This window comes from Taudactylus pleione, unplaced genomic scaffold (assembly GCF_031769625.1).
Source record: "Taudactylus pleione unplaced genomic scaffold, aTauple2 ptg001990l, whole genome shotgun sequence".
Classification (NCBI taxonomy): Eukaryota; Metazoa; Chordata; class Amphibia; order Anura; family Myobatrachidae; genus Taudactylus; species Taudactylus pleione.
This window is the reverse complement of record NW_028286386.1, coordinates 6,915,770-6,940,956: the sequence shown is the minus strand read 5'-3', so window position 1 is coordinate 6,940,956 and position 25,187 is coordinate 6,915,770. Positions and strand designations below refer to the sequence as shown.

The 25,187-nt window shown below is 42.5% G+C and overlaps 1 protein-coding gene across 1 annotated transcript; it reads left to right on the top strand.

Annotated features, from left to right (window-relative positions):
- The first annotated feature begins 1,100 nt into the window (after positions 1 to 1,100).
- Positions 1,101 to 24,237, top strand: CDC23 (cell division cycle 23). The gene is made up of 16 exons (XM_088465473.1): positions 1,101 to 1,293; positions 2,823 to 2,895; positions 7,123 to 7,260; positions 7,948 to 7,990; positions 9,136 to 9,241; positions 9,373 to 9,505; positions 12,177 to 12,354; positions 12,435 to 12,532; positions 12,637 to 12,718; positions 12,799 to 12,952; positions 13,975 to 14,094; positions 18,273 to 18,348; positions 18,880 to 18,941; positions 21,522 to 21,600; positions 22,205 to 22,324; positions 23,782 to 24,237. The coding sequence occupies exons 1-16, from the start codon at positions 1,187 to 1,189 to the stop codon at positions 23,956 to 23,958; spliced, it is 1,746 nt and encodes a 581-aa protein (XP_088321599.1). The 5' UTR covers positions 1,101 to 1,186; the 3' UTR covers positions 23,959 to 24,237.
- Positions 24,238 to 25,187: the final 950 nt, after the last annotated feature.

Genomic DNA, 25,187 nt, shown 5'->3' with positions numbered 1-25,187 from the left:
TCACACTAGTTCCGGCGCCAAACCTAGAGAAAGGGCACTCTTGATCCTGCCTTCGGCTGGAAGAAAAGGAGCGTGTCTTTAAGACACACATCCTTTCATCACACTTGGGGGCGTGCCCGGCACTTACAGATTTTCCAGGCTACCACTAAGCTCTCCCTTCTCTGTGAATAGATGCCAGGCGCATGTCGCCAGCATCTATTCACTGGTGGTTAATAGCTACACCGCAGTTTTTCCCGCACGTGGAGGGCGCCTTCTGCCATTTCGAAATCTAAGTACTGGTTAGGCATACCATGTGTGGACTAACCGCCACCAGCACCAACTACATTTACACACACGCTGGTGCAGAGGTTCCCAAACTTGGTCCTCAAGGCACCTTAGTAGTGCAGGTTTTATGGATTTCCATGCTAGACCACAGGTGACTTAATTAGTACCTCAATGAGTTTGATTTAACCACCTGTGCTCAACCATGGATATCTCTAAAGGCTGGTACACGCCCGACCTCCTCAGCAACGGGACTCGGTGGGGGTGTCGGCATCGGCAAGTGCATACACACATGGCGATGCCGGCAGCGACGGTGGGGGCCATGCTGTATTCAGCAGCATAGCCCCCACTAACGATATCGCCTGGAGGATGGAGCTGACGACTAGGCGATGTGCCCGATATGTCGCTTCGATCCACCGCATCGAACGACATATCGCCTAGTGTGTACCTGGCTTAAAATCTTAACCGTTGAGCAGCCTTCAGGATCGCGTTTGGGAACCTCTGCTCTGGTTATCAATTCATCACAAGAACTACTGCTCTCAGCTAATTAAGCATGCGCATCATATAGTGACACTATCACCTGCTGTCACCACCACCTCTACAACTACACACAACGTTTCATCACATTAGCACGCCGTCTTCTTATAATACAGCAACATACAATCCTGTCCTATGCACAATGTGCCGCACACACATCATACGCAGATTACGTATCCGATGTTATCGAATAACTTCTACTGTTATAATTCGGGGTAACTCGTCTGACGTCTTCCCCCCGGCATGCCCAGCCTATCAGGGCTTTTCTAGTACATGTAGCCTGTGCTGATGCGGTTACGTCAGAGTCTATGAGACGAGTGTAACTAACGTGACTCCTGATTGGTGGATGTCAGTGAGCTGTGCCTGTGCGTGATGCTGGGAGAGGAAGATGGCGGCTACTAGTAGTCAGTTCTCCGACCTGCGCGAAATCAAAAAGCAGCTGCTGAGTGTGAGCTGGCTGTGCCGGGAGCGGGGGCTGATGCACAGCGTTAAATGGTGAGGGCTGAGCCGCGGTACATAGCGCATGTAGTAGACTCTAATTGGGGCATGTGCTGCTACAGTGTACCTTCCATTGGCAGTCATGGTATGACTTCTGAAGCTGCAACAGCAGACGGGTGTGAACACATATTATTAGGACATTGTGCACGTCTGCTTCCTATGGATCTGGCGATTTCATTAATAAAATCCCTGTCAGATCAGTGTAGGAAGCATCGTACACACATACATGTAGTGACAGGGAGTCATCTGTGCACTGTTGTCATATAACATCGCTATGAGCAGTGACATACTTGTGATGGACATGCCTAACATATGTCACTGGTTATTAGTGTCTGATAATGTTCCTGGCATTTTCGTCTAACTGCTCAGTGCTAAGCAGTATTTGCAGGAGTTGTCCCAAATTTCCAGGTAGAGTTCATTTAAAAAAAATAAAAATAAAGTTTCCATGACCTGTCTATGACAATTTCCTTATTGAGAAGGAAAGGACAAATTTGTGTATATTAATAAAATAATCTAGAATGCCATGAGTGTCAGGCAGCAGACAGGATTTGTTAGTCCGTACTCATGTCATGAGTCAGAAGGACGCTTCTCTACAGTACAAGCGCTGTATGCCTGTATGCAGTGGTCATGTCATATTGGGTTTTTTTTCAGACTAAAGCTGTGTACACACTAGACGATGTGCTCACGATGCGATTTCCCTTGAACTCTCCCCGGCAGCTCCCCAGTTCTCCAGGACACGATATGGTGCTAAAAAGTGTCCAATCTGACCAACGGTCTATCATGCATCCTTAACGATTTCCAGTGCGCCATGTACGAAATTGGCAGATCTTGCCTGTTGTAGGCAAGATCTGAAGATGCGATGTACGACCCCTGGGTATGCGCATTGTGATTGTGAGTAGACACTCACGATTTGGACATATTTTACACGATTTGTTGTTCTGATGCATTGAAATCGGGCGAATCATGCAAAATATTGTCTAGTGTGTACGCACCTTTAGTCTATATGAATTTGTACAAGGATGTGACTCTATTGTAGCAAACTGTATGTGTATATTCTATTCAGATATTGGCAGCTTTATAGATGGCATTGTATACAAACTCAAATAGTGTTTTGGGTTTTTTTAGGGATAATTGCAGTGTGTCTCTACAAATTGTGTGAGTTCAGTGTCTCCGGTATAATTTTGTGGACTTCAATTGAAAATTTGATAATGTTTTTTTAGGCTCTATTGTTCAATGTCCTAAACAGAATATTTGTTAAAAATAAAAAAATAAGCTCTTTTTGCTGTGTTATATTTTCTATATACCCTCCTTTTTCTTATAGCTTGGCTACTCGTATGTCTGAAATGTGTAGCTGGTAATGTAATTAAGATTTGAAGAATTCTTGCCTTTGTGATACACTGCCTAATGCCAGTTCTATCTTTTTTCCTATTTGCATTTTTTTAAAACCTCCTATTAAAAGCATACACATTTATGGCAGTGTTTATTTTTCTAGTGCAAATATCTTTTTCATTTTCATTCATATTCAGGGCATCTGAATTGGCTTTCTCATTGGAATCTATTCCTTTAAATGAGCTGCCACCAACACCTGCACTTACAGAGGTATGTCTAAAGGTCTTCCTGCTGCATGGTCGTCTGTATGCACCACTTTTCTTGTTTAAGCTGCCATAGAGAGTCTATTAAAATCCTGCACAATTTAAGAAATGCTCTAAAGCAGGGGTCTTCAACCTTGGCCCTCCAGCTGCTGTGGAACTACACATCCCAGCATGCACTGCCACCTTTTTGATATAACAGTATGCTAAAACTATGGCAGTGCATGCTGGGATGTGTAGTTCCACAGCAGCTGGAGGGCCAAGGTTGAAGACCCCTGCTCTAAAGAGTTACAACTTCTACCCAAGATCACTCCTCTCACCCTTCTTTCCGTTAAGTGTAAGTCTCTACAGTAATGAGTGAGTCAAATTAAAACTTTAATGACCTACCCAACGGGAGCCGTGTCACACAGCCGCCAAGTACCACTAAAGGCCTGCATATAAATATCACATCACAAAGTTGAACAAAGCATCTCCCAGGCATGAGTATTCCTACTTACCCAGCAACAATGATTTGCACTACTATTAATATTACATGAACCTTTTTCAGAGATAATTTTAATTACCAGACACATCAGAGTTCAGATACTATAGCCTGGCTAAACTGAAGATACTCTAGAGCAGGGGTGGCCAACCAGTCAGAAACAAAGAGCTCAAAAATATCTGTAGCTATGTCAGAGAGTCGAGTTGAGTTTGCGCATGTGCAAAAACGCCCAGGTATGATGTTTGTAGGGGCATGTAAAAGCACATGCACACAGTCAACGTTGAGGTAACTATTAAAGGGAAAGAAAAGCCAAATCAATATAAAAACATTGAAAGAAACAGATCCACATGAAATACGCTGAAAAAGCCACATCCACAATAAAAACATTGGAAAAAAAAAAAAAGATTCACATAATACAATCCAAAACCTCTGGTGTCACTCCAGCAGATCCTCATGTGCCACTCTAGCCACCCCCTCTCTCCCCGGACCACTCCAGTCCAGCCACCTACCCCCACACTCCCACTCCACGGGCCACTCCAGCCCCTCACATGTCTGTGTCACGTAGTTTGGCTCCGGCGTCTGCGACCACGTCGTCCTCGTGGCTGCAGGTTCAGTCACAATTTTGAGCTCTGTCTCCTGTTTGCGTCGTGACGTCACCATATTGCCCATACATGCCTCCAGAGCGGAGCCGACAAGCAGTGGCTTGCGAATGCTGTTTCTTAGCAAGTTTACCACTTAAGCTGGGTACACATTTAACGATGTGGACCTGGCGGGGGTCCAAGATAGGCAAGTCCATACAGAAATGCCGATATCAGGAGCGACGGCGTGGGCCATGCTGCGTTTGCCAACATGGCCCTCTCTGACGATGTCGCCCATTGTCAGTCCAACAGGCGGGAGCGCACATCGTCATCAATATTGTGTACACACTAGACGACGTGAACAATATATTGTATGATGCGGTTGATATCTGCCGGATCGTACGATATATCGTCTAGTGTGTACCCAGCCTTAGGTCAATTGTTTGTTTTTCTTACTCTAATGGGTGCTTATTATTTCTGTGCGCATCCTTCTGAGGTGGCAAGCAAAAATTTGCGAAATGTTGGCCATTTGGGTGCCCAAACTACCGCTTCGGCAGTGTGCCCAATAGCTTAGACAGGTTTAGCCACGTAAAGCATTTGGGCACGACAAGCGCGATAAATAATGGGTGCTCACGGCACTTGCGCCCGCCAGAACAACATTTAAATAGCTCAGTTGGTCGCCCATTACTTTTGGTTGCACAAAAAACAATTGAATCCCCCTCCTTTGTCTTTAAAGAGAAGGACAATGGCCCTCATTGAGAGTCGATCGCAAGAAGCGATTGCTCACTCTGAATGAGGGCGGGCACTTCTTGTTTTGAAGTGCTGCCTCCAGGTCGCAAGCTAAGCTGTGGGTTACCACCCACAGCTTACCTTGTTATCAGGGTGATGATCGCGATGGTCATCACCATCGGGGCTTACGACCAGACCCTAAGGTTGGGTCTGGGCTCTCGTAAGCCACAGGGACCTTCCTTCTCTGTTTGAGCAGGAAGTTCCTCATTGACATCATCCGACTGGAACGCCTCCGTTTGGCCGGGCATGCCCCCACCCCCGCCCAGCAAACGGGGCGAGCTGTCACTCAACATCGACAGCTCGCCCCGTCTGCTAAGAGACCCCTAGCGACGGAGCGCCCGTCGCTAGCCGGGTCTCGTGCATTCGCACGACGGTGCTGGCTCCGTCGTGCGCATGCTCTGTGGGGACCATCGTCCCGGTTGCGAGCGCATCGGCGCTTGCGACCGGGTCTGAATGAGACCCAATGTACCTAGAACACTTCATGATATCCTAATCATACAATATAGTGACATACAACAGCCTGATGCCCACCGGGATTAGATCTGTCTGTTTTAGAAGCACTGCTCAGTTGAGTACTGTCATCTGCATAGACATGTAATTGCATAGAGCTAAACCTATAAGTGTTACGAGCTTTGCCCTTCATACTGTATTCTATTTATAAACACAAAGAGAAAGGGAAAAGAAACTGTCATGGGAGGTGCACATTTGATTAAAACATAACTTTTAATAAATTATAATAAAATAATATAGAAAAAACAACAGCGAAAATTGGTAAAATATAGATGTGTCGTAAAGATGGAAAATGTGATTTAAAAATAAGTGGCGGCGCATGTGCCTGCCTCCATTATGTCATAATACAGATTGGCTGGTGGTGCGTAATATAAATATTAACGTTCCAATATATTTTGGGATGTAAATTACCCTATATTATAGTGATAGCATATAGATATTCGCTGATTGTAGGATACTACAGGAATATATGGTTCATACCACTGGTATTAAGCTTTAATATAATACAGCCAAACAAAAAGTGTGTTTGTGTTTATAGTTGTTAAATAGCAAATGTACAGACACAAATTCAATTGTTGTATATTTGCATCATCATCAGGTGTTAACTGACCAAGAAAATAAGGGATCACATTGAGGTAGTGATCCCTAGCAAGTGTCCCTCTATGATGTATTGGAAATTAAGTCTGTTCTTAAAACATCATATCATTGTACAATCTCAGGGGGTGATAGTCATAATATGTTAAGATGCTTATGGCAAATATAATTTCACTTTAAATTGACTCTTCCAAAAGCCCCTGTTATTCCCAAAAACATCAGGAATGTGTCTGTATCAAAAATTCCCAGTTATGAAATCATAAATCAACTTTATAAGCATTTATAGCAGTTTATGCTTGTTACAGCAAATGTATCTGGGAAATATGCAGATAGGACACTTTATACATGTGACCAAGTATTACTCTCTACAGATCTCTACAATGCAGGCATTAATTAGCGCTGTCACTGTCGGCTGTTTCTCGGATTTAACACAAACACAAACAACACATAAGTTTACATATAGTAAGACATGAGGTCAGGTTGCACGCGCTGCTAACCGACGCGGCGTTTCGCTACACTGGCTTTGTCAAGGCAAGCCGAATCTAACATCGGGGTATCCTCATATACCCGGATGTCTAACCCTTGTCCAATCAGGAAATGTCCCAAGTCTGAATAACCAATCGCGTTAGGTCGCGTCATGCTGGCACCGCCCATCTGATCTCGTTTGACTATACTGCTCTGCTATAGAGACCAATAGTGTCTATTCAGGATTAGGTAATCGAGTTTGGAGTTCACTGATCCCAGTGAGACTCAAGTAGCTGCTGACCTATTCGTATGTACTCTAATAGATAAATACGAGTATCATAATTCAGTGACTATTGTGAGATAATATTAATTATCCAACAATCAAAGGAGGATCTTAATTTATTAAATCTGATTAATAAGTTAACCATAACACTGATGATACTAATTAATTGGTCTCTGTTAAATTCTATTTTCCTTGTTGGCTATATAAATAGAATACATCACAAGCTCTATATGATGCCACACATGTATAGTTTAGGTTCCTTCTCTGATAATGGCTGAAGACACAACACATCCTATTTTCGCCTCCATTAATTGTTTTGACCAGTACGATAGATTGTCCTGGTAAAAGTGTAATGTATGTAAATCACACAGAAAACTGATCTAAAGCATGGATGAGTTTCATATGATTTGATTTATTTTCCCAGTTCACATGTGTAAACGAGCCCTAAAGATAGAGTTGTCCTTTATACTCTAGAGCCAGGTTATTCATCATATGAAATCTAACAGTATTTGTAACGACCTGTTTTGTTTGTTCCAGGAGGATGCCCAGGATTTGGATGCATATACGCTGGCTAAGTCTTATTTTGATTTAAAAGAATATGATAGAGCTGCATATTTCCTTCGAGGGTGTAAGAGCCAGAAAGCCTACTTCTTGTACATGTACTCCAGGTATTTGGTAAGAGTACAATATATACATGATTATAGAGTTAAACATTGTAAATTTATCTTTGCTTATAATTTGATTAGATTGTAATATGATAAAACAAATCATACAATATATACTTTATTTTTTACTACAATGGGCGGAATTCAATTGTTTTAGTGCACCCGATCTCCCGTCTAAAGTGATGGGAGATTGCGGGGCGCTGTTGAATTGATGCCAATTATTGTGCTGATCGCGCCCATAGAGGTCGGGTTTAGCCGAGTAAAACAGCTACACCCGACCAAAGTGCTGATCGCGCCCGACAGGAGCAACAATTGAATAGCTCCATCGGGCGCGAAGGGGGCCGCAAACAAGTGAATTCCGCCCCCATTAAGCCTAATGATATAACAGCAATACAATTACATGTAAAGAAGGAAGCCTTCTATAATTATGTTATAAGAGCACTGACAGTGTTCTGCAAGAATGTGTTTAGGAAGGATGTCTGCCTCCTTCCAAAATAAACAGATTTGAATGCATTCACTATTGCCTCCAAGTACCAATTATTGATTCTTTAAAGTTATATAAATTTATTGCAGTGTTAACAACTTTTACCCATATGTAAATGTTTATGGCCTGTTGCAGTTATAGCATTGTGTGTGTATTATGATTATGCCTGTGAAAATGTAAAATTTCATAATTGTGGTTACTTGTTCCTCCCAGTCCGGAGAAAAGAAGAAAGATGATGAGACTGTAGATAGTTTGGGTAGGTATTGCTTCATTTATACATTTTTACATGATAATGCAGGTATATCTGTTATAGTGTGAATGCCAGTGTATTTGGTTGTAAATGAGAGGGCTGAATGAACTTTCATAGATCTTCCCATATAGGACTGAAGTAGGATTCCTCTCTGAGCACCACGTTTCTCACCCTAGACTACAACAAATCATACTATGCACTATGCACTCTGTACATGTTCCAGTTATTGAATACTGTAGTTCTAGTAAATAAATCCTGAACTGTAGCGTGACATATAATTACTTTTAAAACCTTAAACTAAGAATATGCCAGGTGTTTATTTTTGTCAAATGTACACATATTAGGGGCGATTCAATTCAGCGCGATGTTGAATACCCCTGGGAAGGAGTTCCCGGAGTTATTTAATCAACCACACCGTTAAGTCCGACTACAGGATATCTGTGCGCACCCTCTTGAGGAGCTAACAGAAATTTGACTTATGTGTCGGGCCGGTTTAGCCTCACGGCTGGCACTTTGGTTGGAGAAAGCCGGTTACCCCGACTACACACCCAGCTTAAGGCGCGGTAACTGGCATTCTCCGACTTACTGTAAGTGGTTCTACTTGGACTTAACAGCGCAGTTAATTAAATAGCTCCGGGAACTCCTTCCCGTCTATTCTCCAACGCGCTGAATTTAATCCCCCCTATAGACCTTTACATAGTGGTTTTTATAGGGGATTTTATTTTCATTTTCAGTTTACCTCTGAAGTCAGTAAAATGGGGAATTTTTTTTTTTGCCATCTTTGTAATTGTAGGTTTTATATGCTGGTTTACATAAAATATGGCCCTTGTCACATTCACCCACTTGGACTTTCTTACAACCATTTTAAAGTTTTTTTATTTTCTGCTAAATATCTGTATATTATGCTTCAAAATCATTGTAACTTTATTTGTTTCAGTCTCTAAAACATCTTTTATAGACATAATGCAGATGGCCTTCTGCCTGTACTCTTCTATTCACTGGAATGTGACGGAGGGGAAATAGTTTCCCTACCCTCCACCTGCATTTGTTGCGGGAGACCCTCACCCCCAATCAAGAAAATCTATAATATTAGTCTTATTTATTACAAGCTTTGTAACATAGAGGTTATTAAAAAATGTCTGTATTTCCAGGACCCCTTGAGAAAGGGCAGGTGAAGAACGAGGCCCTGCGGGAACTGCGTGTAGAGCTCAGTAAGAAGCACAAGGCCAGAGAGCTGGATGGATTTGGTCTTTATCTGTGAGTTAGGGTCTCGTAGCCTCTGTAAAGCGCTGCTGAATATGTATGTGCTATATAAATAACTGGTAAGAATTGTGTTTGTCAGTGAACCTGAGCTGCCTCCTGACATTATACATGTCTTCTGTTTACAGCTATGGTGTGGTTTTGCGAAAGTTGGACCTGGTGAAAGAGGCACTAGATGTATTTGTTGAGGCGACACATGTCGTGCCTTTGCATTGGGGAACATGGCTGGAGCTATGTAACTTGATTACAGACAAGGAAATGGTAAAGAAAAAGGCACTCCCGATTCTATTAATATAAATGGATCAATACTGTTTTTCTCACTGTATACATTGTGATATCCAAGTGTGTGTCATATAGGTAGGAATTACTGTTCGGAGGTGAGAATGGTTGCTGGAAAATACAATCATGTCAATTGGTTACAAATTGTTCAGCTCCTGGATATTTACGTTTATATGAAACCTAGAGCATTTGTCAACATGATTGTGAGAGAACTGCCCTAACCTCACAGGTTAAATATTGTTCTTTAGCATACGACAAACTAAGTATATTTCATATTGTCCGTTGCTTTCCTTCAGCAGTAAGAGGACATAGACTCTGTGTAGATCTTACTTCTAGTAGGCATGGCACTGGGAAAAAGAACGGACTCCTTCTCCTTCCTTGGTTCCCCTAATCCTCATCAGCTCTGCAAGGAACTAGAGCAGAGCTTATTGCCCTTACCTGCGTTATTTTTATTTAAAGTAGTAAAGGACATATCCATTGGCTATCTTCTGTTCCACATAGAAGACAAATCTTTTGTAAAGTACAAACAGGACCCCTAGGTGCTATCTATGTAAACCCGCAGCCCCAGGTGGCACTTTATAGGGGCTAAAACCCACAAAAGTATGACTGAGTGGGGGTAGCCCCTTGCAGACCCTGTGGAATGTATTGCATGTGTAATTGTTCTAGTGTACGAGGGCTCAAAAATCCAGGCTACTTCTATCCTGCAACCTATTAGGTCTCCAGTTTATTCTGTCTTGAACCTCTCTAATTTGTTATGTGCGAGTCTTCTAATTGTGTCCTAAGGAATAGGTGTTTGAATAATTTAGTGCGTGTGCATGTATATATATATTTTACTTCTGACCTCGTTATCTTTGAACTGCGATACATGTAACAAGAATTAAGGCATAGGAAATCTATCTCTAGTCCCCCTGAATTTTAGCCTTCCCTTTCTTCCACTTGCGGTACATCATGTCCCCCTTGGACATTTCTTCTTATTTCAGCCATTACCTTTCCCTCTCTCTTATGAAAACAATTCAGTAGGTTCCTGGTTCTTTTATCTTTGTTTACAGTTTATTGTGATGATCATATACGCTATATAAATATTTAACTTATAATCAACTGTTTGTAATTCAATAATGACATTTGCTGTTCTGTTAATAAATGAATTAAGAACTTGCAATTAAAAGGCCACAGTGAATGGATGCATAAAACACTGGGTAAAGACTGTCACTAGTTAAATGGAGATACTTGGATTTGCTTGGTGCCCACAAATTTTATAATCCTCAGATATACAGCCAAATGAAGTGCTCAGCACTTCTGTGAATAGTGGCGGTGAGCCCAAATAACCCCTCCTCGGAATTTTAAATATGTTCACCTCCTTATTCCACTATGGGAGGACTATCTGTGCTTGTCCAGGGGTTGGGCAGTCAGGGTCTGAACCAACAATAACACAGTGGGGGCTTATCTGGACCATTGGTTTGGCACTCGCAGCCCTTCGATCCTTTAGGAAACATCCTGAAATGGGCAGAGGGTTCTGTTCCAATAATGTCAGTGACCTACATTCTAGAGCAGTGATTTCCCAACCTCTGTCCTCAAGGCACACTGACAGTCCTGGTTTTAGTGATATCCATGCTAAAGCACAGATGGTTAAATCAAAATAACTATGGCTATCCTTAAAACTTGAGGACCATGGTTGGGAGCCCCTGTTCTAGAGGGTGGAAAACTGGAAGGCAGATATCCCTGTCCATCAATGCTTCCACTCAATCACGTGGTCCCTCCATCTAATCTGAGGGCTCCCAAACATAGTTCTGTTGACACTGAATTTTACTTGGACAGCCTCTTTGTCCTTTAATGAAAGCCACATAAAGGGATGAGGTAGCTCCTCCGAGATCCCGTATTCAATCAGATCGGCAATCCAACTGGTATGCTATGTGGTGAGGGTACATGTTGCCTCTGGCCTGACAGCACACACAGCCAGAACATTTGACCTTACTTGGCCGTACATCATAGGGTGTTCGCAGCCAGGGTTTGCGCGCTGGGCACATAGTCATCTCTGTGTTTTTGGGGGTTTTTTTCACACTTTTCAAAGTGGAAATTGCTGGCTCTGAGGAAGCCAGAAGTAGGCAGACCCGTCAGGTGGCTGTTCATTCTTAAGTATTCTTCACATTTCTACTGAATGTCATTTTTGGACATCCCAAATCTGCTTCCAATTACTTCTGAAAGACTAAAAGGGGATTTATGTTTTTACTGTTCACCCTTTCTCCAAGGCTGTAAGAGAACACAGAGCAACCCACTCAGTAATGTGTTTTCTTTCCTACTGTCCTGTTCTTTTTCTTGTCTCTATTCTGAGCTAGTTATAAAGACAGAGGTCAGGCTTTTTTCCCGAAGCCCTGTCTGCAATAGGTGAAACATAACCAAACACATGTCCCTCCTCCCTAATGCAAAGAAAGTGATTTAATAATACAACAATATATCCTTTATATTTTAGAAAACGTTCTCCTATTTTCTTTACTGTTAATTACTTAATGCTTTATGTGATCATTGCTAAGTATCTCTTGTATACGAACAGTCCGGAAACATTGTTTTGTTAGTAGTCTATTTAAGTAGAAGACTTTTTTTTTGTTTTTTTTATCTCACGTACTAGACATGACCGTATTGAGTTTTAATTTCACAGCTGAAATTCCTGTCACTGCCAGACTGCTGGATAAAGGAATTTTTCTTGGCACATATATACACTGAACAGCAGTTGATTGAGGAGGCATTGCAAAAATACCAGAGTCTTATTGATGCTGGATTTTCCAAAAGTACTTATATTATTTCTCAGATAGCTGTTGCTTATCATAACATTAGAGGTAAGGTAACACAAGGTTTATTATGTTCTTGTTCAAATATTGATGTATGTCATGATCTAATAGTATATTGTTTTTGACAGATATTGATAAAGCTCTATCTATTTTCAATGAGTTACGGACACAGGATCCTTATAGAATAGAAAATATGGACACTTTTTCAAACCTACTTTATGTCCGAGTAAGTAAAATATATTGGTTACTTATCTGTAAATGTTGACCTGTGATTTCCCCCCTGCTTCATTATTTATTCATTGTGACACGAGTTCTTTTTTTTTTTGCAAGGGTCTAAAGCCAGAACTGAGCTATTTAGCGCACAATCTGTGTGATATTGACAAGTACCGCGTGGAAACCTGCTGTGTGATAGGTAAGGAAGTTGTCTACAAATAACATAGGTCTTATTGGATGATTATATTGCGACCTGAGGGGATTTTGTATTTCTAATAGGGAACTATTACAGTTTGCGCTCCCAGCACGAGAAAGCAGCCCTGTATTTTCAAAGGGCATTAAAGCTCAACCCGCGGTATCTTGGTGCTTGGACACTAATGGGCCACGAGTATATGGAAATGAAGAACACTTCTGCCGCTATACAGGCATACAGGTATGGAAAACAGTTGGGGACTACAGTTTACACGGAATGGGATTGAAATACCGACGGCTCAACATCCGCCGGTTCAAATCCCGACTGTGTAAGGCCGACAGTTGAAGATCCCCCCCACCACCCCTAGTGTCTAACCCTAACCTCCCCCCAGGGGTGCCTAACCCTCCCGGGGGGGGTGCCTATCCCTAACCTCCCCCTGGTGGCGCCTAACCCCCTCTGCCCCTAGCCTGAACCCTAACCTACCCCTGGGGGATGTGCCTAACCCCAAGTTCCCCCAGGGGCTCCCTAAACCTAACCCCTCCCCCATCCCCGTGCTAAGTGTTATACTTACCCGGCACACGACGATCGGGTTGGCGGGGGTCGGTCTTCCGGCATCGGGATTAAGATAGGCGTCGGTATTTCGACACCTATCTTAAGTCCCGTGTCGGGCAGGTAGTGTCGGGAATTAGACCCGCAGCATTGCGTCCGCCGGTCTATTAACTACATCCCGTTTACACACCTGTAAGACTACAGTTTATGACAGGGGTGTAAATTGTAGGCATTAATGCAGACATACTGACACCCATAACAACATGATTAATGCTATTTGCTCTATTTTATTTAGGAAGTTTTAATAAATGTGAATTCTCTACTGTTGTTGCAAACCTAATTAACCTCTTGATTGTGTAGCATATGAAACAACCCATAATTTCATAATAGTAATTTGTGCTTCAAATGTACTTTGAAGTGTAGCTATGTCTCCCCTTACTAATTGCCACTGGCATTCTATTCAGAGGAGAATCAATAAACATTCTGACAGTGTATAAATTATGCTGCCACTGCCTTCTAGATCTTGGAATGAAATGAAAAGGTAACTTCACAATTTAATTTCTGCTAACAAGCATAGTTTTATTTAGTCAATATTGTGATTTTTATATACTAATGGCAAGCCCCCCCCTTTTTTTTTTTTTTTTTTAAATGTTTTGTCTATGCTACTGTAAGCTTGATTATAGTTATCTATTGGTTTGTCATTTCTGGGACAGACACGCAATTGAGGTCAATAAGCGAGATTACCGAGCCTGGTATGGATTGGGACAGACCTACGAGATCCTAAAGATGCCCTTTTACTGCCTCTATTATTACAGACGTGCCCACCAACTCCGGTAACATCTTTCACCTATATAACGACATTACAGTTCTATTTGTACATTAAATGTATTCTGTGTTTTACAGAAAGATTAGAACATATGTTTTACATCTGTAATGTACATATGAATACCTTATGTGTATTTAAATGTTAAGGAAGTCATACAGACTTTGTCAAATGCATTACATAACTGTTGAAATAAGACAAGTACTAATTAAGAGAACTTTTTAGCTTTGGTTTTTATCAATAAGAAATATAGGACTTGATCCAATTTACTCACCTTGCCTGCGAGGGGGTGAGTTGCAACGGCGTGTAAGCAATGGCATTGGAACTCTTCCCCCTCACGGACCTACCTCTCCTCAGATTTGTGGATTTTTGTACACAACCCAACAAATCTGCCACTTGCTCACAAGCACAAGTAAACCTGCAGTCGTTGGAACAGGCTGGTTTGGGGGTGTGTGTTAGTGGCTAAAAGGGTATGTTTGCTAGAACAAAGTGTGTGTGTGCTTCCTTTTCCTGCTGTGCAACTGTTTGTACGTTTTGCCAGTTACTGTTGTAAACAGGCTTTAGCAGCTAACACTCTACAAGCAGTTGTATCAAGAGTCAAGTTGCTATAGATAGGCTGTTTATTTCTGCTTCTACTGTAGGCTCTTATGTTCCTCTGTGTAGTCAGGCTGTCAATATTCTATGGGGTATATTTCTAAAGTGCGGGTTTTTAGAATTGGAGATGTTGCCCATAGCAACCAATCAGAATCTACTTGACATGTATCTAGAACCTTTTAGAAGAAAATAGTTAGAATCTGGTTGCTATGGGCAACATCTCCACTTCTAAAAACCCGCACTTTAGTAAATATACCCCTAACACTGTTAGGGGTAAATTTACTAAAGTGAGAGTTTTCAGAAGTGGAGATGTTGCCCATAGCAGATTCTAGCTATTATCTTTTAAATAGTACAAGCTAAATGTTAAGTAGAATCTGGTTGCTATGGGCAACATCTCCACTTCTAAAAACTCTCACTTTAGTAAATGTACCCCTTATACTTTGTGTACGTCTATTATTAAGTTGTCTATTGTAAGCACATGTATAGAAAGTGTATTACCACTGAGCACCTCTGTCACTAAGTTGTCAATTGCTGCAAATATCTTACTTGTATGCTATAGTGTTTTTTTTCTGTGTTCCCTACCCTCTCTTCACTAAGTCTGGGAAGGATAAAGAGTGGGTACAGTCCAGTAAGTTTTTGCCTGTACCAAATATATATTTTTATTTTCTCATGTACAGGCTGACTGGGGGGCAGTTTGCAAGGCATGCGAATCGGAGACCCAGTGCATGATAGCATCAGAGAGCGAGTCCCCTTCGGTAGATACATCGGCTTGTGTGGCGACACTGGCTGGTGCTATGGTTTAGTCGTTGGCCCAGTGGCTTAATTAGGGCTTCAGCCTTCTGCATCAGTTGAGCCACCCGGGGCTCAGGGCTTGGCTCGTTCAGTACAAGTTTGGTACAGTACTTCTTCCTTCAGAAAGGCTTCTTGACCCTTGTGCCAGAGGCTCGGGTGAACCAGCTAGACATTCACTTTCATGTATTCTACAGTCCGGGTACCTCTCACGGTGAGGAAGACCATCTATAAGACTCAGAGCTGGGTCTTTCCTCAGTATTATAAGATGACACTTCAGATGTACAAGGAGTGGACGCTCTAATTAAGGTTGTCCGGCAAGTGTTGACACTTCCTTAATCGTCTCAGTTGGAAGACATGTTAACCATACCATAATGCAAAATCCAGATTTCAAACATTTTAACTCTACCCACTGCCTTTAGCAAACAGATCTAAGTGGGAGTCCCCACCTTTGGTGGATCCTTCGATCTCTAGGTTATCTAAAAAAATGACCATTCCCGTACAGGACTCAACTTCTCTAAATGGAACTTATGACCTTAAACACTTGAATCTACTCTGAAGTCGATTTATATGGCTGCAGGGACTGCTCTTATGCCTATTCTTGTGTCTGCCTGGGTGAACAAGGCCGTAAAAAATAGATGTATGTTATTACTGATGTCCTTTGCTCTAATACTCCTAGGGCTGATCTTATTACATTGGTTGAACACACAGAATCTGCAGCTTATTTGGGAGAGACTGCTATTGATGCAGGTATTGTCTGCTTCAGCCTTTTGCTGCTCTTTGGTTAAGAATGTGTAGAATCACAGTGATTCTTAGAGGCTTAGTGTTCACTCTAGGTCCGGTCCCGGGCAGGGCGCCGGACCTAGAGAAAGAACACCTCTGCGTGCGGCCGAAAAGGAGGCGTGACCAAGGAAAAGGGGCGTGTCTTTATGACGTGTCCCCTGTTCATTACTCTTGGGGGCGTGCCCGGCACTTACGTACAAGCCGGGCACGCCCCCATGCTGCAGTCACTGTGAATGGATGCCGGGCGCATGCGCCAGGCATCCATTCACTGGCGGTGACCGCTACACCGCCGTTCCCCCCCACGCGGGACACTGCAGCCCGAAGGAGGGGACAGAACCCGCAGGCTGTTTCAGCTGGGCGCCGCGGCAGAGTGCCTTCTGCCCCACTGAAACAGCGCCGCGGGAACGCTAAGGCTCTTCCTTAATCTGGAGAGATTTTGTTTGGGCCTGAACTGAATAAAATCATTGCCTTAGATACGGGAGGGAAAAGTTCCTTTTTACCCTCTTCATCCTTTCCCAGACCTAGGTTTCCTCCACTTCCTTTTGCACCTTTTCATATTTAGGGCCTCCTTTTCCATGGGTCCGTCTTGAATGAAGCAGTAAAAAAATTTTTTTTATTATTTTCATTGTCCCTGTGGGACAAAGGACCAAAGTTTTTTTTGTTGTTTTTTTACTCCAATTTTGTAGTGCCAAAACCAGATGGCTCGGTATGACCCATCCTAACCATATAAATGCCTTGAAAATTCACTTGCGTTTTCGTATATTCAAGATTGAATCCCTTCTGTGAGTAATAGCCAACATGGAAGCAGGAGAATTTCTGGTATCCATGGACATTCGGAATGCTTAATTATACATTACCATATGGTAACCGCATCAATCCTATTTTCTATTGCAATCCAGGATGCCCACTTCCAATTCCTAGCACTTTCTTTTCGGCCTCTCCTCTACCCCACGTCTAAACCAAAATAATGACAGTGATGGTGACCCACCTTCGGTCCTTGGGAGTTTCAATCGTTCCTTACCTTGATGATCTCCTGATAAAGCCCCATCCTCAGAGATGCTTCTCTCTCATTTACATTTAACCCATCACACGCTAATCTCTCATGGCTGGATTGTAAATTTCAAAAAGACCAATCTCATTCCGTCACGGAGACTGATATTTCTCGGAATGCTGTTCGAAACATCCTTACAGAGGATCTTTCTTTCACAGGACAGAGTCTCGTCACTCCAGTTGTTAATGCGATGATCACAGGTTTCACTCTCGAGATCTTCATCTGGACCTGCATTCCAACTGGGACGCGTCGCACCTTCACCTGTCTTGGGTCATTTGTCTCTCTCTCTCCCTCCTTCCCTCCTTCCTCAGGCCCTCCTTTGCTGGTCGCACTTCTAACATGTCAGGGTGAGTTGGCTTCTGAGGGTTCTTGCCGTAAAGATCCAGTCAATCACCAAGGAGGCACAAAGAGTCCATTGGCAATGCTAGAGATGTCTCCGATTTTCCGGTAGCCAGAAAAGCATGTCATCTCTGCTGTGTTCATTCCGGGGGTCGACAATTGGGAGGCAGGTTACCTCAGCCTTCAGGATCTTCTTCCCAGCGAGTGGTCACTTCACCCAGAAGTGTTCAAGGCTCTGGTAGACAAATGGAGACTCTGAGAAGCCGCAGCTCGGTTAACTTAACTGGGTCAGATGGGATGCAGAGGGGGGGAGGGAGAAATACCTCAGCATAACTCCAGTGACCCTCATAGATTTGGAGAAATGTACAAAAATTCTGTTAATTTAGGTTGTGACTTTACAAGGCGCCCCTATGTTTTTGTTTTTTGTTTTTTAAGTGATGAAAAATGCTTTTTCTTTTAAAATGGGTTATACATTTTATGCCCACATTTTTACTGGCCATGAAGTTTGTAGTTAACAAATTTCAGCAACAATATATATATTTTTTTCCCTCTAAATTGTTTCAGTATGTTGAACCAACTAAAACCAACTGTACCTGGAGATTCTAGGCACATAAACATGTTGTGTTTTGCAGACCGAATGATTCCCGAATGCTGGTTGCCTTGGGGGAATGTTATGAAAAGCTCAACCAACTTGTAGAGGCTAAAAAAGTATGTGTACATGCTAAATTACCTTTAAAACCTACAATTTTTTGTTTAGTGTGGAAGATTTACTGGTTCAACTGCAGCAACATAAAATTTTATGGGAATATATTAATGAATAGAATGAATGAGTAGAATATTACCTGTTAATAGTTATTGAGTACTTGTAGAAACTGCTAAGACCATCTGTGGGAAGAGTCCACATCTTATGGGGCATACACACTAGACCATAAAAGTGAACGATAATATTCTTTCAACAATATATCATTCATATCATCCGGTGTGTATGCACCAAACGAACCAACGATGTGCACTCCCGTGGGTCGTTAACGTTGTTTGCTGTCGTGTAAACATTCAGGCCAATCTGACAATATCGTCAGAAAGTGCCTGTTCAGGGATGTGGCAGGATGAGGTCACTGAACGATATCGTTCAGTGTGTGCACCCAATATCTTTCACCAATATCTTTCAGCACATCGTCTAGTGTGTATGCTCCTTATTACAGTCTGCTTCTACAGTTCATTTATGTTCTCTTTTGGCAGTGTTACTGGAGAGCCTATGCTGTTGGTGATGTGGAGAAAATGGCTTTAGTTAAACTGGCAAAGTAAGTTTTTTTTTTTATGTTTGAAAAGAATATGTATAATTAAATTTTTTTTTAAACCAAAATATTAACTATCTGGTATCTAGTGAAGTAATTTTAAAGTGAAACTTAATTCCTGAAAATAACTTTGCTTTAGCTGAGACGGTTTCATTTTTTGTTCAGCTTATATTTTCTATGTAAAAGATCATAATCTGGTCTGCCCAGATTTTTGCAAAAGTTATGAGCATATAGCATGGAATCAGCAACTTTGTAAAAAGTATTTTATTATTTAGATTTGACCTAACATGAAGTAAAATCATATACAGTTAAACCTCCTGTTATACGTCTTTCAATGGACCAGAAAAAACATGAAAATTGAGAAGTCTAAAATAACCACAAATGTGAAGTAAAAATAAGGATAAAAATAAAGCAATATACAGTTCATAACAGTGGTTTGTGTTTTAAACATTTTGTCCAGCATGTGAAATGTCTACTCAAGGTGGACTGTCCATGAAGAAATACATCTACATTCTAAAAACAGGATTGTTGTACTTACCAGTAAAATCCCTTTCTCCGAATTCGTCGGGGGCTCACTGAAATTACATTGGGGTATAGTAGTGGTGTTAGGAGCCTGGCACTTTAAATCTTGATGATTTGAGCTTGTCCTCCCCCTTTATAACCCCGCCTTCAACCATAGGGGGACACTGGAATTACACTGGGAACATCCCCAAGCCGTTCGCACAGGATGGCAGCACTGTAAGTGCATGAAACACCCTGCAACCAAAACTAGCTTCCCTGGATGCAAAAGTGTGGAAACTGTAATATTTTACAAAAGTATGCACGGTGGATCAGGTGGCAGCCCTATACAACTGAGCAACTGAAGCCCCATGCCGCACAGCCCACGAAGCACCTACCGACCGAGTAGAGTGAGCCAAAACCCGGGAAGGCACAGACTGTCCTTAAGCAACATAAGCTTGAGAGATGGTAGCCCGGATTCCGCACCCACCGAGCAGGAGTCTGCTTAGCGGAGGGGGACGCCTAGATGACTCCTCTGACCCCATGGTAGAAACTAGAGAGAATGGGATTTGATTCCGCACAGGATATTCCAAAAATGATCTATATTATAATAATTTACTTCCCTTGTAAGGGAAAAGTAAACCAACAATAAGACCATGATCTCACTCCTTACTTACAAGGAGTCTTTAATCAATTTACTAGTGTTGGTGGTGCACCCAGAGTCAAAAAAGTAGAATACAAGTACTTAGAGAAACTTTGTTGGGACACTCTTAAGTTTTAAGCTTCTTAACCCTTGGTAGATGCATCCACTGGCGCAGGATCGCTCGGTTGAGCAGACTCTGCAGCATTGCCCTTTCCAACCATGAGAGGTGGCGTACGCACAATTAGGAACAGAAGCAATAATAACATGCTGTAACAATGCCCACCTAACTATCAGACTAACGAACAATTTGCGACACAACAGTCATCCACGTACACACAATTAGACTGAAGAAAAATGAGTCTCCTGCTGAGTGAGGTAACTGGCTGGTCAGATTCTGTACTGACACCTAAACAGACTACATCCCCTATGAACAGGGCTGAGCCTGGGCAACCAGCAGAGATATTTCCCCAGAGAACTCTAACCCTTGGGGAACAAAGAGGGAGGAGCGGAGGCCAGCCACAGTCTTGTCTGGAGTCTGCTGATATAGAAGGCTCTGTAGACTGCTGCTACAGAAGAAGCGGGGTAAATGGCAGGCAGTCTGAGGAGAGACGCTCCGTAGAGGGGGGAGTATGGACCAGTTCCAACCCCTTCCGGGCTGACAGGCAAACTAAAGCACAAATGGGAGCCCTCCATACATTAGGAGAAGCTCCCTGCACAATCCTTGAGCTCTGGCAACGCATTGCTGGCTGGCGTCGCTAAGCCCAGTCACCAGCCTCTTCCCGTGGCTAGTTGTGTACCCAGAATGGGCGGAGGGGCTGCTCCCTCCAGAGGCTCCATCAGTGTAGGCAGACTGTGGCAGTAGTCAAGTCTACCCGGGGATAATAAATGAAAGTACAAAAATTGAAAATTAGGCTGTCCAGCAGCTTCTGAACACCGGCTTCAACTGGCCCTTAAAAAAATCTGAAGTCAGGTGGGGTATAAAGGGAAAGGAGCCAAGCTCAAATCATCAAGATTTAAAGTGCCAAGCTCCCAACGCCTCTATTATACTTCTCTCTAGCTCCAGTGTACCCCATGGTTGAAGGAGAAATAAAATGTTTACTGGCGGAACTAATTTTAATTTTTTTTTACTTATCCTAATCTGAAACATATTTTAAGACTTTAGCATTACAGCATGTACTGAACTGAATTTTTACAATAATACATTTGAAGAATGAGGTAGCAGTGAAAAAATTGCAAAATAGAGAAAAATGGAAAATTGATATTTGACTGTAGCAACAATGGTCAACATATTAATCAGCAGTCCCAATATATACAGTCTCTTTCAGAAAGTCACTCTGAAGCAATGTACCTACAAATGTATGCAGTATGTAATATTGAAACTTAAACCCATTCTTCTGAAGGTATTCTATTGTTCCAGTACTAACACTTAATTTTTTCTCTGCAAGGCTCCATGAACAGCTGAATGAATCTGAACAGGCTGCCCAATGCTACATCAAATACATACAGGACATCAACTCTTGTGGGGTAAGTGTCTGTATTGAATACAGGGCCTAATTCAGACCCGCTCGCGAGCGCAGAGCGCTTGCAAGCGGGTCGATGTTGGCCCAGTGCGCATGCGCGCGAGGGAGCCGGCTCCGTCGTGCACATGCGCGAGACCCGGATAGCGACGGCTACAAAGGGGGCGTGCTGTCGATGGTGAGTGACAGCACGCCCCCTTTGGTGGGCGTGCCGGGGGCTAGGCTGCCCAGACGGAGGCGTTCCCATGGGAACGCCTACCGTCTGGGGCCGGCCCCACTGACATCACAAGTGATGTCAGTGGGAGTGCTCTCTGCTCTGATAGAGCCGAAAGCACTCCAGGGCTTGCGGCAACAAGACCCTACCACAAGGGTCTTGTCGCAAGCCCGATGGTCACGAGGGTCTTGACCATCTTTTTGGCCACTCGCTATAGCTGTGGGTGGTCACCCACAGCTATGCGAGCAGCCAGGAGGCTGCTCTAAAATTAGGAAGGATGGCCCTGATTCAGAGTGAGTGCTCTGTCAGAGCGTCCGGCTCTGAATCAGGGCCACAGTCTTCCTCTTTAGCTGAGCTGTGTGGGTCACCTCACTGCATTATGTGTCTTCATTTCCAGGAGATAGTGGAGCACCAGGAAGTGAGCACTGCCTTTCGGTACTTGGCTCAGTATTACTTCAAGTGCAAACTGTGGGACGAGGCCTCAGCATGTGCCCAGAAATGCTTCAATTTTAATGATGTAAGTATTGAAATCAGTAGGTATCTCTCCTACCTTTTATTGATGGCAGTGTATCCCTGTGACCTGCTGGGTAACAAGGGTTGCACACACTATGCTGACCACCACTAAATCTCCCCAATCATCCGGACTACATTGTTATAATAATCTAATGACCTATATAGTAAGCCAACTTCTTAACTTTATTGTCACAATACAGGTATGTATGCATGTAACAGAATGAGAGTGAAAAAAGTGAACTAATTTTATCTACAAATGTGGCTATAACTGCAGAACAATTAATAAAGAGGATACAATAAATGAAAGTTTAGACTGCTTTTGTAGTAGTTTAAAAAAGTGTTATGTCTCTGCTTCTTTTCATACAAAGGAGTGTTATTCACTCTAATGTTCCTGCACCAGTATAATGGCATCCTCACATCACTACTATTAATGCTTAGATGCCAGACTGGCTGCTCCATCCTAGCCACTCCCACTTCATGTTTGCCTACACATGGACACAGGAAGTGACTGAGTTATAACAAATTTGATGACCTGACTGCAGACTGATCTAGCTTCACCAGGTTCATGTACTGCTCCATTGATGTTTATTTTTTTAGGATTGAAAGCAATAAAGCACTTGTGTTGTTTTATTTCAGTCAATGTAAACTGGTCACTCTGGATGTCTGCCATGTAGATTATACCATAGGAAGCCTTGATTAATATAATGAAGCACTATCAGGACTGTTCTTTGTGTAGTACTGCATATTATGCTGGCAGCCTGTATTCAGTAATGACTATCTATGTCTAAAAGTACTTGATTGGCGAGCACTGTAGCACTTGGAGATGACATCATCTCCAAGTGTCCACTGTTAGATGGAAGACACTGGTCTGGTGTGGAGGGTAACGACACGAGAATTACCCGGGTCCATCATCCAGGTGTGAAAGGGCTAAGTATTGAAACCCTGGCTTCAACCCGTGTTCAGTGTCCAGCGTCCGAGCTGGGTTAAAACCGGGGATTATGTTTGAAAGGGGTATAACCGGAACAAGTCCAGCACTCTGATGCACCTAGATATCAATAAGGTTTATTCAGCATCAAATGAGTAAGCAAATATATAAACGGAAAAATAAATCCTAGTGTTGTAGGGAGTTATGCTTATACTTGCAGGAAATATGTTTTGTATAAGATTGGTATATAAGACAAGATGACTGGGTGAAATCTATATTCATGAATATAGAACTGGATTATGGACTGAAAGAAAAGGATGGTTATAAATGGAACATATTTAGGCTTAGTTAACAGTTGTTACTGAGGTACCATAGGGATTAGTATTGGCCCCTGTCCTTATTTTTAAAATTGTTCTCTTTTGGAAATGGCTCCTTGAACTATGGTTTCCTATACATGCATGTCTAATACTTTCAGTTTTGGATTATGAACATATAACTTTACGTTGTTGCTGTTGTATTTACACTTTGTCTTTCAGACGAGAGAAGAAGGTAAAGCTCTTTTGCGCCAGATTCTACAGCTACGTAATCAGAATGAAAGTCCTTCTGCCGACCTCCCAGCAAATGCTCCGTTTTTATTCCCGCAGTCACTTTCAGCCAGCAATACTCCTACAAGAAGAGTATCTCCACTGAACCTTTCCTCAGTTACGCCATAGTAGGATCCTCTACGAGGATCATTGGTGTTTAGCCTGCTGTAAGAACAGTGCAATAAACTGTGGAAAGATGTTGCTTCTGTTGAAGCTCGGTCTATTTCCATTCAGAGCTTGTCTGTAGTGCAAATAAATCATGCTGCCAAACAGTTGTAGGACTTGTCAGGTTTGTGCTGGCACAGACAGAGCTGTATAGAGCCCTGTGAATGGAGTCGATTCTTATGTCAAGATTGTCTGCATTCTTCCTGCATTTCTTGTCAATAAACTTTTTATACTGTGACATAATTTATTTTTCTTGATACAAAATGCTTTGGGTAATAGGGAAAATCACTTAGATAGATATACTACGTACATACATGTATAAGATAAGGCAGAACCAGCACTCACAGTGATCATATTTGGCTAAAAAAATGTGGGTCCCAGGGACACCTCACTTTAAAAACTTGGCGTCATACTCCACAGGTTCTGGGTTCCATCACAATTTATGGTTTTGAGCTCCCCATATGCCATGAAGCCACCCACTATACACTATGGAAAGTCAGTCACCAAACACCCCTTAATCTTCCCCATACCATTAGTGTCATTATTAGGATCTCCCCCCCCCAGCCCACATGGCCATAACAGCACCCAAATCAATAAAACTTATGAAATGAGCACAGACTGGATCCTATGTATCAAGCTCTATTTACATAAAATTATGCAGAAACTGCATATGTATTGTTTTATGTATTGTTCCTCTGTACTAATGGCACAATGCTGGAGATTGCTGTGAAATATCCTGCAAGTGCTAATTAGCGCTGCAGAACGCAGTCCCCATTATTATTAATGAGGGTATGATCTGAGCCCTTTGTACTAAACTCCAAAAATCAAAGCTTTTTGGAGTTTAGCCCCAGTACTTTACCTATCTCCAGATGGTGTAAACTAATATAAGCCTAAGGAGGCTGCAGGCGCAGGAGAGAGATCTTTCAATCTCTCTCCAGCCCCAGGTCGGCTCCGGAAACCTACGCTATGCGCAGTGCCAGATTTCCCCGGAGAAGTCTTTTCTGTGAAAGTCTTCTATAATTTGCCGGGGATGTAACTCTCAGGGACAGCGGTTACCGCAACCACTGTCCCTGTGGGTTCCCCTGCTGCCTGCACATAGCGGGATATTTTCATTAAATATGAAAATATCCCCCGCGATATGGATAGATAATAATCATGTCTGGTCTGCAATTATTAGTACATAGACCCCTATA